General features: G+C 47.3%; 1 protein-coding gene across 1 annotated transcript in view; it reads right to left on the reverse strand.

The window, feature by feature from the left end:
* The window catches only part of LOC149361717 (fatty acid synthase-like), a 132,155-nt gene that overhangs the window by 76,157 nt on the left and 40,695 nt on the right, over positions 1-15,303 (reverse strand). The window contains exon 12 of the mRNA XM_089568134.1: positions 3,809-4,025. Within this exon, the coding sequence (XP_089424260.1) occupies positions 3,809-4,025 (217 nt within the window). The remainder of the gene's footprint in view (positions 1-3,808; positions 4,026-15,303) is intronic.

The following is a 15,303-nucleotide window of genomic DNA, read 5'->3' on the forward strand; positions in this document are numbered from 1 at the left end:
CGGTGACCGATGGCTTGGGTTGTAGGAGTCGGGGCGAGGCGGAGCGGGATTCGGAGGCGGCAGAGGAGAAGAGACAGGGCTGAGGGCAATGAAGCGTCGTACGTTGGCGGGCGCCGGTAGTCGTAAGGACCGGATCCGCGCGTTCGGCACCAGCGGGCCACATGACCAGCGAGACCGCAGGCATAGCATATTGGGCAGTTATCTGGGGTGCGCCACGGATTCATACGGCGGGGACCGGTGCGAGCAAAGGATGGTGAGTGCGTGGCAGTGCAGGGGCGAGCTGCTGCTGAGGGTACATATTGACAGGTTGCGCATAAGTCGGAACAACCGGCTGAGGTCGTGGCCGGATGACTGCTTCAGCGTATGTCAACGGTGCAGTGATCAGAGGAGTTGGATTAGTGGGCGGCAGGACCTCAGCTACCTGCTTCTGGATTACACGCTGAATAGGAGGCGATAGCGATGGCGTTGGGGCGGGTTGGGAGGTAACCAGCGATAACGGACAGGCGACCCCCTTTCGCGCAAACTGCTGGATGTGCTGAAGAAGGGTCGGCTGATCGTTAGCAGGACCGCCTACTCCCAAGCTCGAAACGTAGTCGTCCGGGCAAATGACACGCCGGGTGGCATGACGCTGTTTTCGGAGCTCGTCGTAGCTGTGACACGAAGAGACGACGTCTGAGACGGTTTGAGGATCTTTAGACACCAAGATTTGAAATGCGTCGTCCTCAATCCCTTTCAGAATGTGATTGATTTTGTCAGCCTCGCTCATAGATGGATTGAGCCGCTTACACAAGTCAACTACGTCCTCGATGTAGCTGGTAAAATTCTCGCCATTCTGCTGGGCACGACTGCGCAAACGTTGTTCGGCACGAAGTTTTCGGATAGCGGGGCGGCCGAAGACGTCAATCAGCCTGGTTTTGAGAGCCGCCCAGGTAGTAAAATCTGCCTCGTGGTTGCGGAACCACAAGCTGGCGAAGTCGGTCAAGTAGAAGATGACGTTCGTGAGCTTAACTACGTCATCCCATTTGTTGTATGCGCTCACGCGTTCGTATGAGGCGAGCCAATCTTCTACGTCGGTGTCGTCAGTGCCGCTGAAGATCGTCGGGTCGCGCTGACGGACGGCACCGGTACAGATGACAGGCTGGGCAGGTTGGACCGAGGTGTCGGACGTCGTGGTAGAGCCTGGTAGCCTGGGCATCGTGGCGTAGGTCCTCGGGGAGAACAAGCAGCACCTCCACAAAGTGTAATGTGGAAACTCGCACAGTTATACCCCTGCTACACGGGCGCTTCGAATGCCTTCCAACCGAATGTCATTCGACTCGACTGCCGAACTAACGCTGCTACACGAAGTTTTTCAACGGCATTCGGTTCAGATGACATTCGAGTCGACGGAGCTCCGCGGAGACATTCTAGATTTTGGAATGCCTTCGAAACGCGAAGACAGCCCGAACCAACCAATAGCCGTCGCCGCCGCCGTCGCTTCGCCCGCCCACCGCCGCGCGACTGCTTTCGGCTCTGTGGCTGTTCATTAACTTCATTTCGATACCCGCTACTCGCTTTTTTCTGCTGTTTGTTTAGCAAATAGTTCGTGTTTCGTCTAAGTGAGTGCTTGCAGATAATAGTACGCCAATGAACATTTAGCGCGTGTGCATGAAATTTCCCCAGGAGTGCGCCGATGAGGACGACTGCAGTCATACTGCTGTTTACATTGGTTTACATCGCTTCGTATGAACAGCTCGTGCTCGTTTGCAAGACACAAAAATAAATATGCGCTTTAGTTCTATTAAATAATCTCTTCTCTTCTGTACCGGTTGTACCCGTGCTTGTTTACAAAGTGCGACAATCTGTGGGAAGCGCCGACGTGATCGCTTGCCTGAGAAACACTTGACAGCCGGGTTGTTGACATCGGATGATCGGCGCTTCTCGCTAATTTTCCCGGCTTCCTCCGACGTGCCCAGTACTTCATTTTAAACTACTTTATCCAGAAGTATGTTTGGTGACCATACGCGTTAACTGAAATGGCCTAACTTGTTAGTCACAAGCTAGCGACGGCGACGACTGCTGCTGGCCGTAAAGCATTGCTCGGCAGCTCGAGTTACACCGCCGCTTCCCGTTCATCGTATGCGCGTCCTGCGATGTAAGCAATAGTTGATTTCATGTCAGTGTTGTCAAAACTACACTCGTTGACCATTTGCATTCGCTTAAACTTGTGAATTCGTTCTTCACGACCACCGCAATCACCGATCCAACCTTGCGGACTCGCTAGGCCTAGTCGTCGCTGAAGGGAACGGAGTCGTCGTCGACTGAAATTAATTTGGCGAGTGGTCCAAGTGTGCACATGTGAAATAATGCCGTTCGTTTCGCTTATTTCTAATACGGATAATGTGTAAGCGCGCATGTATTCGCACTGTCCTCTCATCAGCGTGTTTACGCTCAGCCGCCGAACTCCCGAGGGCATGAAGGCTGACCGTCCGCCGATCGGATTCGTCGGTGTCGTTTAGCCAAAAAACTTGTCCCACTACAATAATATTAAAGTGAGCTGGATAGTTCACTATAATCACATGATGCTGTTCACCGTGATAGTGCCGTTGTCGGACTAGTGTGACCGTCGTCGTCGTTGTACACTGAAAACGAGCTGAGAATTTCGAATGCCTTTGGAAAGTGCCTTGTAGCACCGCGGGAGTCCGTCGAGTTCGAATGCCATTCCAAGTCTCGACTGCCATTCGACTCAGATGTCATTCGAAAGTACCCGTGAAGCACAGGTATTAGTGTGGACGGCCACAGTCCTTGTCCCAGCGGTGCTGCTCAGCAAGCCAGCGCTCGCAAGCGCAAACAGGAACTTCGTCGGCTTCGCCTATCTTCTGCTTTCTCGCCCTCGTCGGCGCTAGCTGCTGGGGCATCAAACTCCAACTCTCTTTCTTACAATTCATTTATTTCATGCTTAATACACAATTTACTTACTATTATTCATCTTTAATTAATTTCAATGCATCATCAAGTCACATTACACCCACAATTATTCCACCTTAATTTGTAATTAAATCACCTTAATTCATTGCAATGCGCCGTAATTAATTGATATTTATATACCACTGGCGCTTCTACAATTTCTTATTATTGATTAGATTTCTATTAACTCCAAAGCCCCTTCATTTCACCTCGGTATTCATTTCGGGCATTCAAATTTTGCGCCGGGCTTTAATTGGCTCCGCCACCTTTCCGGTCATGCGGGCCAATCTCGTGGTAGGTTCCATGGGGCCGTCGCGTGGTACGATACTACCGGCGATTGAAATTTCGAACTTCTCGCGCCCCAACCATACCCGCTTTTGGTTGCTTTTCTGGCTCGAATTAAGTAACTAATGATCCAATTGGCACTACATTTTTGCCCGGCATTCTCTCATCAACCCCAGTCGATTAGAACCACATTTTAGACGATATCTCTTATAGTTCCCCGCCACTGCAGCCGACACGTTATTTTAGGACACAAATCCGCCGACATACTCTACTAATGCTTTCGAATTAATAACAGAAAAATTATTCTGCTCTGTCTAGTTCCCGGAGTACAGTTATAACGCAAATGAAAGAATGAAATGCTAGTACACCGTATCAACCCTGAACGAAAGAACCAATAGAATCAAAACGTGATAATATTGTAGGCTTGAACTTATCTTAAAAACAACTTTTGGTGATCTGTTTTACGCGACGTAATTAAATTAAGATTTCAACATATGTGGAACACTGCAAAGTCCGGATATGAAACCTTTTTGACGTACATACTTTCGGCAAGGATGTAACCAAATTATAAACTTACTGCTCTTGTGTAATACGGTGGCTCGGTGAAAGGTGACATCTTGTAACACCACTGGCATCTTATCGAATGGCTTGCCGGCGCGTTTTGCCAAGAATTTCCAGGCTAATACGATGTAGCCAGTAGCAGGGAACAGCACACGTCCTTCAATTTGGTGACCAGCCAAGTAAGCGTCTCTCGAGTTCGCATCCATATCGACCTCGACAATTTCTTCCGACGACTGCATAAAGAATAATTGTTGAGTGTAGGGATGTGGTAGCGCTAACGTTGTGCAAAAGAAACAATACAAACATTTTTGCTGTTAGTACGCCATTGTCCGTCGCTTTAATCAGCTCGGTTGAAATGTCTTACGTTGGGTCGCATTGGTCCACTACATATTCTGAGTGGTAGTGATTTCGCTTTTCAGAATAACAGATCTTTACATAGTGCATAAAGCACCTCACAATTTGAGTGTATGAATAAAGACATGATATTAAAAAGAACTTCGAAAATCATTCGTTAGAAGGAGCTGACTGTGCTGACTTGAAAGAGGCATCGATGAACTTTTACAGTGACCGATCTACTGCAGATATTTGAGGCTACTGGAGAAAATTTTGATGAGGATTACTAACAACTTACAAGTGTTGTTTGATTGGTGACGTCACGGTTGAACAAGGCACAGAAAATAGCGTTGTTCTTAGTAGCTATTCAAGATTAGCTTTTCTAGTTTTTAATTTGTAGACGCATTGTTACATAAGAACAGCCTGACGATGAGCTAAAGTAGGTCGTGAAGCCTATTCTCTTCAAGAAACGTAAGCAGGCTCCGGCACTTAGCGTTGTAAGTTAACCACAAGGAGAGCTGATCCTCCCTTGCACCCGTAACTCCAACTTCATCTAATCACCTTGACAATTACTGGAAGTTACATGAGCTTTTCTCAGCAGCTAGTATTTCTCTAGGTAAGTGTACAAATCTACGCGCTGTTTTAACTGAGGCATCTCTCTAACCGAAGCGCCCACTTTACACCAAATAATTTTAAAGCTTTCTTCAGCCTTCAGCCAAATCATTGTTGTGATCACAACTTCCGCCGAAAGAGCAGTCGATTTTAACTGTGATACATGACAAACTTTGCTCGACATGAAGTAGCGTCATCTGTTGACCACTAGTAGCGGAAACCGCATAACTGAATGGCCTTATTTGTAACTTGTAATTTTTTGAAACTGAAAGAGTACTGACAGATTCTACGCGAACATGTATGTCGTTAGCATGCCTGACACTTCCTCCTCGCTGCAAAATATGGACTTTAGAATGCGTCCTACGCTTACTCTTACTGTTTCTAACGGCCAGAGAAAATCAATGTGATGAACCGTACATTTGAAATTCCCGTGCTGACGTTGAGTATTCAGCGCCTCGCAGAACGTGGTGGCAGCCATGCAGACTAGAAGCATTTGTTCACATTTCCTGTGCTTTAAATCTGAACTCTTGTTAAATCCACACATGTTTACGATGTGAGGCTCCTGGAACACCCTTTGCAAGCATAAGCATAGCAGCTGCAGAGAGTATAAAAATGACAGCGTGAAGAACGCACCTACTATAATCAATGATTATAAGTGTTTGATCTCTTTACACGACTAATATTACGTTATTGCAGCAGTAAACTCTGCGTTATGTTATTGCCGGTTTCCAGTTTGCAGTAATTTGTATTGTATCATTTTCAATATGTTCGGGGCTGTTATGGAACAGCTGTTCGAATATTGTTTGCCGAATTGCTCAATTTGTGTTTTATTCCACTGGGAAACCACTTTATGTGGTCTCATTTACGTCGGCACAAAAAAAGTCTCACATCTGCATAGTCATGTGATCGAAGGGCTGAAGCGACCTCGCTGATTTTTGCCTTCCTGGCAGACTTTCTGGCTTCCTGGCGACCTGGCAGACTTCTCGCGACGGGGAAAGTGGCTCTACATCACGGCTTGGCTGCTCCAGCCCTTTGAAATGCGCCCGCGCCCCGATCCCCCTTTTTTAAAATGACCTCAAATAGCATGCTCCGCACAGGGATCATTTCTCCATCCAAATGTGCCTTTGGGCACAGGCTCCGGTGAATATCATTTTCTTTTCTTAGCAAAAAGAGCGAGTTCTGACTGACAGCACACTGGGGGGGGGGGGAGGGGATCCGACTGTGCAGCCTGCTCGTTGCCCCCTCCTGCCACCGGATACGGGCCGGTGTAGTTTCGGCTACTGGGCTTTGTTACGGTGCAATGCCAGCAATGTGGATGGGACGGCCGGGACCCATCCTCCGGGGATGCAAAACCCCATGGGAGTGGCAGCGACTCCCAGGCGACTGTGAGGGCCAGTCACGCGCGTGAGGTCCGATGCCTGAGCGGAGGCAGGCCTGCGTTTATACTCAGGTTGGACCCACGAAATCCGGCTCGGAAGGCATGTCCAAAGAACTAAAGGTTTTCAAATACATGCTACCTTCCTCCGCACGCGGGGGCGTGCAAGTCTGGCTACCGACGCGTCGGTTTCTGGTTACGGAGAAACCAGGTCCGCACGGAGGTTTATAGTGGCCAGGCTCTGAGGACACAGCGCCTCGGGGAAGCGGCCTCACGGCCAGCCAGGCTTAACGGCCTTGCGGGACGCCGGGGGATGGGGGCCTAGTACGACCTCGAAAGAGTCTGACAAAAACCGTCGATGTTGTGGAGTACCGGTGGAGTAGGCCCGGGCCATCTCACCCTAAGACATGTTCTTGGTTAGTGGCCCGGTCGCCCATCCTTGAACACTTTCTCGTCAGTAGGAAAACAACAATCTAGGGGAGGAAATAAGTGCATGGATGGATGGTAGGAAGCACAGATGGGTCCCTACGGAGTGTGTCAGCTCCGAGGCCGAGGGCCGGTGAAGATCTGGGCCTCTACTGGCCGGACTCATCACACATACTTCCGGAGTCTGAAAAACCGCGAAAAGCACTCGACGGCGAGTAGCCGGCAGGTTGGAAAAGCCTCCTAGTGTCGTGGAGGAGCCCGAGGTAGCTACTGACCCCGTGTTAGGTTTTCCTGTCTCCGATGGTCGGAGCGCGATGCGTATGGTGGGCGGTCCGGCATCCCGTGAGTGGGGCCGCACCATTTGGCAATCTCGATGCTCTCCCTGCCCAGGCCAGGCAGGCCAGCAATGGAGTCGAGACAATCGAAGGATGTGAACAAAAACCTCGCTGTCCCCATTCCCAGCCTTTGTCCCAACCTATTCCCTACAACCACTCTTCCCATCCATTTGCCCATGCCTTCCGCTACTTCCCACGGGAGATCAGAGGAGTCTCCCCGGGCCCGCTCCCGCGGCTGTGGGTCGCTATAGTAGCTTTTCCGTTTTATTTTACTTTTCCACCCATGGGCCGCCGCGGTGGCTCAGTGGTTATGGTGCTCAACTGCTGACCCAAAAGACGCGGGTTCGATCCCGGCCGCGGTGGCTAGACTTTCTTTGGAGGAGAAATTCTAGAGGCCCTTATACTGTGCGATGTCAGTGCACGTTAAACAACCCCAGGAGGTCGAAATTTCCGGAGCCCTTCACTACGGCGTCTCTCATAGCCTTAGTCGCTTTGGGACGTTAAGCCCCATAAACCAACCAAACCAAACCCTTTCCACCCACGGGTGGTGAAAATACAATTTGCCTACGGGCCTGTTCTTTTATTTTCGAATTGGGTTAAGCCTGTTGTACGTAAGTGGTGCAGGCAGGGGCTAATTATTTTTATTTCCGTTTCGGTTGCCCCAACCTATTCTTTGACAGCACACTACGGCAATGCCCACACGACTGAGCGTGCACAAATAGCTTTCTGTAGGTACTCAACATCAATTCAGCAATGTCAACAAAGGCGGCTAAAGAAAACTTCCATTCACCTCCGAATAACCCTGTGCTGTGCCATCTGCGGACGCACGATTTCCTCTAGCCTTCTAATCACATTGTCATGTGATTTTCTGCAATGCCTTTTACGTTTCTGTTTCATGGAGAGCAGATCATCTATTTTTCTTTTTTTCGTTCGCATTACATGTCTCTTTATACGTCTAGATTTCCGCTAAGATACCAATACAAATAAAAATAAATATGCCTCTGCTATTTTGAGCCCTAATTAAAATTATCTAATAAATTCCCTAAAATCAGTACAAAATCGAGCCACAAGATTCATACATTCGTGTTATTCATATAATGTCAGTATATCAGCACTAAAAGCAGAGGCAGGCTTAATATCCCTGGCTTGTAGGTGTCGTATTACTAGTATGTGCTTGTTTCACAAATTTTATTTCAGCTCACTTCGTCGTCCTCCCTACATCAATCCGCCGGCACGCATTTCCCTCCGCATTGGTCATCCCCATCAAGTAGCCCGGCCATGTACGCGTACAACTACATTTGCATCGTCATTCTTTCCACGCTCAGCCAAGGACTGGAACAGCCTTCCACACGACATCGCCGCAATCACCTGCCCATCAACATTTGCGAACTGTTTAGCTGCTACCTTTAACAGCGAATAATATTTGTATCTTACGTTTTTTCTTTGTTTATTCAATCTGATTTTTCAATGTAACCCACCCCTTATGTAATACCCCCAATCCTGGGGGCCTCTGAGGTAATAAAGTGAAGTGAAGTGAAATCGCATTTGACAGCATGCCCACTGTGCTCTCTGCGTATCTCTTAATGTTATCGCTTTTTCTTTTCACAGCTTGTTGCAAGGTCATCGATTTAATATCAAAGCCTTTTGCTACTGCTTAAATTTCTGCCCCATACGTGCGCACTGGATAGGTGAAAGTATTAAATCTGTTATTTTTTCGAGATGCTACTAACGTTGTAATTACGGCCTCAAAGCACCTGCCAAATGAACTCAACCAGTGTCTTATAACCTAACCATTTCTCTCCCGGGCTCAGGATGTGCACACGCCATCTGCCCAAGGTTACTGCGTTCCCTGAATGGCTGCAATGCCTAGTTGTCTAACGTAAAACGTTTGTTGGCTTACAAAGAGCGTGCAGGTTAGTTTGTTTTGATTCATTAGATTTTAGGCTAGCGGACCTTTACCTACCACAGTCGCCAATTGTGCACTGCGGATAGATCCATGAGGTCCATATCCTTCAATTTTATCAGAAAAAAACAAACAGAAATTAGTAATGCGTTCAGTAGCGTTAGTTCTTGAGCTAGTTGTTATTCTTGATCAAAAATCAGTTTTTCAGCGCAACCGCACACGTAACGGCATTGGAGGTAGTCATAGAAATGGTTTCGGAAATGTTGGTAATAATAATTAATAAACAACGTATTACTATTTAAACTCATAGTTTTTCGGCGCAACGGCGCACGGCCAAAGAAAACAAGCAGGAAGAGAAGAAGGACGAACACAGCGCTGACTTGTGTAGTGGCTGTGATGCCTCCCGTCCTGCCTAAGTGGATTAAGGCAGCGGACTTCCTTGACCGGGGGACCACGGTGGCAGCGGTGAAGGTCGAAGACCGCCGAAGGACGACGATGCGGCGACGATGGCGGCATCAGGTGGCCGGGTCTCACCCTCGGGTCGCCGGACAGAGTGCTGATGTGCTAGTTGAAAGACGGCTGTGACCTCGACAGAGGTCTCATGTTTTGGAAATCCGGCGGGGAAGCGTCAAACACGTGCACGAGGAAGTTCGTTCACCTGCTGGTAGACTGGGGGAGATTCATTTCCAGCAGTGTTTGATTACTGAGCCTCTAACCCTTTCCCATCGACCGAGCTGCGGGACAGTCAGCACCGCCCCTGCCGTGGGTGGTATCAACCGTGTCCACAACTGACCATCTGATTGGACGTCATTCTTCGAAGTTTATTCCCCAGTCAGGGATCTGGGGAACATGAAGACTACTTAACGGGAAGTTGTTTTGTGGACTCCAGTGCACTCCCGTTGGCGAAGAAGGTACCCCGATCCCAATACTGGCAACTGTTTATTTAAGAACGCACACGCAGCTTAAATACACTCAGACCAGCGCAGGCGCACGCTGTGCAAGGTAAACAAGAAAAAGAGGAGAAAAAACTCGCTGCACTCCTTTATCGCAAAAACTTTGAAAGGAACATTTTTTCCACTGCATACAAAAGAACTGAAGTATCGCTGACACACTCTGACCCTGCTCCCTGAATATAATATGCCTGTGTCATTTCAGGGGTTGTTTTTATTTTCCTTCTGCTAAGAATCGTCAATCCCGAAAACACCGGTATGCAATCCTTGCAAGTAGCGCAGTGCTCGACAAGGTTAGCACCTTCCCTATTTCATAAGAGTAGCGAGGAGTTCTATGGATGTCGTTCAGTTCCTAAAGACAACCAAGATATAAGATATGCTTTTTCGGTTTACGTTGACGACCTTTTTTATTCCGTTCCACATCAAGAACTGTTTGCTGCTGTCAAGGAATGTATTGACGATAACGGACCCGTTCAGTTTCAGAATGCGTCGAGGATGACCGTAGAAAACTTTTTAGCGCGTTTAGAATGTTATTTGTGTAGTACGTTTATCACTTTGACAATGAGTTTTATGTGCAAAAGAAGGGGATTTGTATTGGGTCATGCGTTGCCCCGGTTTTGTGTGATATCTTTTTAGCGTGCATTGATCGCCATTTGAATAATCATTTTAATCATTCTAAGTGTGAATGTGTTACAAAAGTGTTTCGTTACGTGGGTGATTTTTTAATTCTTTTAAATAAACGTTGCGCCATTCCCAATGATGATACACTTATGAGTATACTGCATGACTTCGAAAAGCATGGCAGGGGGCTCACTTTCACGTACGAGCCCCCAATTGAAGACAGCCTGCAGTTCTTGGATTTAAGAATTAGGTTCAGCAATAAGCATGTTTCCTGGCCTTACTCGCCCAGAGGCACAAAAAGAGGTACTGCTTTTTAATTCATCCCATTCTAAAATTGTGAAGAGAGGGATCGCTCAACTCTGCTTAGAGTCTGCACTCCAAAAATCATGTGTACATGATATGATAGTTTCGGGAATCAATTGGCTAGGCTTGAGGCCGCTGGTTTCCCTGGGTCGGTTGTTGTCGCGGTAGCAGAAGTTCTCTTGAAGAATTTGAAGCCCGGGACTGGCAAGGAGGCAATAACCCCTCCGCAGGCTAAAGTAAGGCCTGAAGTGATGCCATACGTGCATAAAGTTTCCCATGGGCTCGAAAAGGTGCCGAACCGGCACAACGTGCCGTTGGTCTTCTCAGCTCCTCGGAAGCTTGGCCAGTTGGCCTGACGCATCACAGGTGAAAACGAAAAATCTGGGTGTAAAAGGAGGCACGTGAGACCCTTTGCCGAACCCGCCACAGGAGTTGTATACGAAATTTCCATGACGTGTGGCAGATCGTACATCGGGCAAACTGGGCGCTGCGTCAACGACCGGCTCAGGGAACACGCAAGAGATCTATGGAATGGGGAGGGTGATAACCTTGTCTATCACTGCGCTACTTTCAAGGATTGCACACCGGTGTTTTCGGGATTGAGGATTCTGAGCAGAAGCAAAATAAATACAACCCGTGAAACGATAGAGGCATATTATATTAAGAGAGCAGAGTAAGAATGTGTCAGCGGGCCTTCAGTTCTTTTGTATGCTGCAGAAAAGATGTTCCTTTCAAAATTTTTGCGATGAAGATGTAAAGCCAGTTTTTTTTCTTTTTTTTTCTTGTTTTCGTTGCACGGCGTGCGCCTGCGCTGGTCTGAGTGTATTTAAGCTGCGTGTGCGTCCTTAAATAAACAGTTGTCAGTCAGCGCTGTGGTGGTCCTTCTTCTCTTGTTGCTTCTTTTCTTTGGCCGTGTGCCGTTGAGCTGAAAAACTATGAGTTTAAATAGTAATCCGTTGTTAATTAATTATTATTACCAACATTTCGAAACCATTTCTATGACTACCTCCAATAAACAAGGAAGGAATAGTAATTGAAGAAAAGTGATTTCCTGGCCTATCCTTTCGTGGTTGGGATTGAATTACTTTCGCTTTCAACAAGTATGGTCGCTGCGTAGTCCAAGTAAATATTTTTCGCCACCTCATCATACGCCTTATCTACACCCTTGTTATACAATGCGTTGCTGAGTGCTGATATTTCTCATGAACCAAATCGTTTCTCCTAATATAACATAACAATCGCAGACAATTTTATAAAGCTGCGTGCCAGTGGCATTGAGCGTGAGGAAACATTACAGAGTTTTGCGGCAATATTCTGCAGGTTTTTTTGTCATAAGATTAAAGGATTATAGGTGGTCCATTGTCGAGTTTCTTTTCCGGAAGCCATCATCATCATCATCATCAGCCTGACTACACCCACTGCAGGACAAAGGCCTCTCCCATGTCTCTCCAATTAACCCTGTCCTTTGATAGTTGCCGCCACTGTATCCCCGCAAACTTCTTAATCCCATCCGCCCACCTAACTTTCTGCCGTCCCCTGCTACGTTTGCTTTCTCTTGGAATCCACGCCGTTACCCTTAAGGACCAGCGGTTATCTTGCCTTCGCATCACATGACCTACCCAAGCCCGTTTCTCCCTCTTGATTTCGACTAGGATGTCATTAACTCGCGTTTGTTCCCTCACCCTCTCCGCCCTCTTCCGATCTCTTAACGTTACACCTATCATTTTTCTCTCCATAGCTCGCTGCGTTGTTCTTAACTTAAGCTGAACCCTCTTTGTTAGCCTCCACGTTTCTGCCCCATAGGTGAGTACCGGTAGGATACAGCTGTTATGTACTTTTCTCTTCAGGGATATTGGTAAGCTACCATTCATGACCTGAGAGAACCTGCCATACGCGCTCCACCCCATTCTTATTCTTCTAGTTATTTCCCTCTCATGATCCGGGTCTGCGGTCACTACCTGCCCTAAGTAGACATATTCTCTTACTACTTCCAGCACCTCGCTACCAATTGCGAACTGCTGTTCGCTTGCAAGGCTATTGAACATTACTTTGGTTTTCTGCATGTTAATTCTTAGCCCCACCGTTCTATTCTGCCTGTCTAGCTGATTGATCATGCTTTACAGTTCTTGTCCTGAGTGGCTTAGCAAGGCAATGTCATCAGCGAATCGCAAATTACTCAGGTATTGTCCATTAACTCTTATCCCCAACTCTTCCCATTCCAGTCCCCGGAATACCTCCTGTAAGCAGGCAGTAAAGAGCATTGGCGAGATCGTGTCTCCCTGCCTGACATTTTTCCGTATTGGAATTTTATTGCTGACTTTATGGAGAACAATAGTAGCTGTGTAATCTTTATAAATATCTTCCAATATTTTCACATAGCACTCTTCCAAACCCTGATACCGCAATGCCTGCATGACAGCTGAGGTTTCCACTGAGTCGAATGCTTTCTCGTAATCAATGAAGGCTATATATAGGGGTTGGATATAATCTGCGCAATTCTCTATCACCTGATTGATAGTGTGAATGTGGTCTATTGTCGAGTATCCTTTACGAAAGCCTGCCTGATCATTTGGTTGACTAAAGTCCAAGGTTGTCCTGACTCTATTAGCGATTACCTTAGTAAATACCTTGTAGGCAACGGACAATAAGCTCATCGATCTGTAATTCTTCAAGTCCTTGACGTATCCTTTATTATGAATTAAGATAATGTTAGCGTTCTTCAAGCTTCTGGTACTGTCGAGGTCTCAAGGCATTGCGTATACAGGGTGGCTAGTTTTTGTAGCAAAATCTCTCCTCCGTCCTTCCGCAAATCTGCTGTTACCTGATCCCCACCAGCTGCTTTCCCTCTTTGCATTGCTCCTAAGGCTTTCTTTACTTCTTCCTTCGTTACTGGCGGGATGTCCCATTCCTGTGCTCGACTGCCTCCCTCAGTAACTTGATGAATTACATTCGCTACTGTATAGATTTGTGTAGAACTCTTCGGCTAATTCAACTATCTTATCCATATTGCTGATGACATTGCCTTGTTTGTCTTTTAGCGCATACATCTGGTTTTTACCTAAGCCCAGTTTTCTCCTCACTGATTTTAGGCTACCTCTATTCCTTAGAGCATGCTCGATTTTCTCCATGTTAAACTTTCTTATGTCGGCTACCTTGCGCTCATTTATTAACTTAGCTCTGCTAGCTCTATCCTGTCTGTGGAGTTAGACGTCTTCATGCTTTGACGTTTCGTAATCAGATCTTTAGTCTCCTGAGATAGCTTGTTGCTATCCTGTCGAACCATCCTACCACCTACTTCTGCGGCGCACTCTGTAACGATAGCTGTAAGATTATCATTCATTGTTTCAACACTACGGTCGTCTTCTTCAGTTAAAGCGGAAAATCTGTTTTGCAGCGACATTCTGAATTCCTCTACCTTCCCTCTTAATGCTGACTCGTTGATAGCCTTTCTCTTCACCAGTTTCCTCCGTTCCCCCTTCAAATCTAAGCTAACACGAGACCTTACCATTCTGTGGGCGCTGCAACGGACCTTACCGAGGACATCCACATCCTCTACGATGCCAGGGTGTGCACACAGTATGAAGTATATTTCATATTTAGTCACACCATTGGGGCTCTTCCACGTCCACTTCCTGTTTGCTCGTTTGCGGAAGAAGGTATTCATAATCCGTAAATTATTTCTATCTGCGAGCTCTATTAATAACTCTCCCCTGCTGTTCCTAGAACCTATGCCACAGTCATCTACCGCTTTGTCTCCAGCCTGCTTTTTACCTACCTTTGCATTAAAGTCGCCCATTAGTACAGCGTACTGTGATTTTACTTTGGTCATTGCCGATTCCACATCCTCATAGAAGCTTTCAACTATCTGGTCATCATGGCTTGATGTAGGCGCGTAGGCCTGCACCACCTTCAGCGTGTACCTCTTATTAAGCCTAATTACGATAGCTGCCACTCTCTCGTTAATACTGTAAAATTCCTCGATGTTGCCAGCTATATCCTGATTTATGAGAAATCCCACACCTAGTTCTCGCCTATCTGCTAATCCACGATAGCACAGTACATGCTCGCCCTTTATTACTGCATACGCCTCATCTGTCCTCCTAACCTCACTAAGCCCTATGCCATCCCATTTAATACCGGCTAATTCCTCCAGCAGCACTGCTAAGCTAGCCTCACTTGATAAGGTTCTTGCGTTAAACGTTGCCAGGTTCAGTTTCCAATGGCGGCCTGTCCGGAGCCAGAGATTCTTAGCACCCTCCGCTGCGTCACAGATCTGACCGCCGCCTTGGTCAGTTGCTCCGCAGCCGCTGGGGACTGAGGGCCGAGGGTTAATTGGCTTGTTCATAGAAGGTTGTGGCCAAGTACTACACGAGGTTGGCCAAATCCTGTTCTGATGAGGAAGTGCGTTGTCGGTTGTCACCGAAATCAGGCCGCACTCCAAGCCTGGTTATGCAATTCCATCGACACGCGGAGCTTTTCTTTTTCTTTTATCCGGTGGAGAATTGCGTGGCACCGGAATTCGAACCCCGGTCCTCTTGCACGCGAGTCGGGTGCTCTACCTCTACGCCATCGCTGCTCCCGAAAGCCAGCCTAGACGTTACTTGTCTGAAGCCTAAGGTTACTCGCGTAATATCTTGCAAGCAGCGGAAAGTA

Source organism: Amblyomma mixtum, chromosome 2, assembly GCF_055824585.1.
Source record: "Amblyomma mixtum isolate Tamu chromosome 2, ASM5582458v1, whole genome shotgun sequence".
NCBI classification, from domain to species: domain Eukaryota; kingdom Metazoa; phylum Arthropoda; class Arachnida; order Ixodida; family Ixodidae; genus Amblyomma; species Amblyomma mixtum.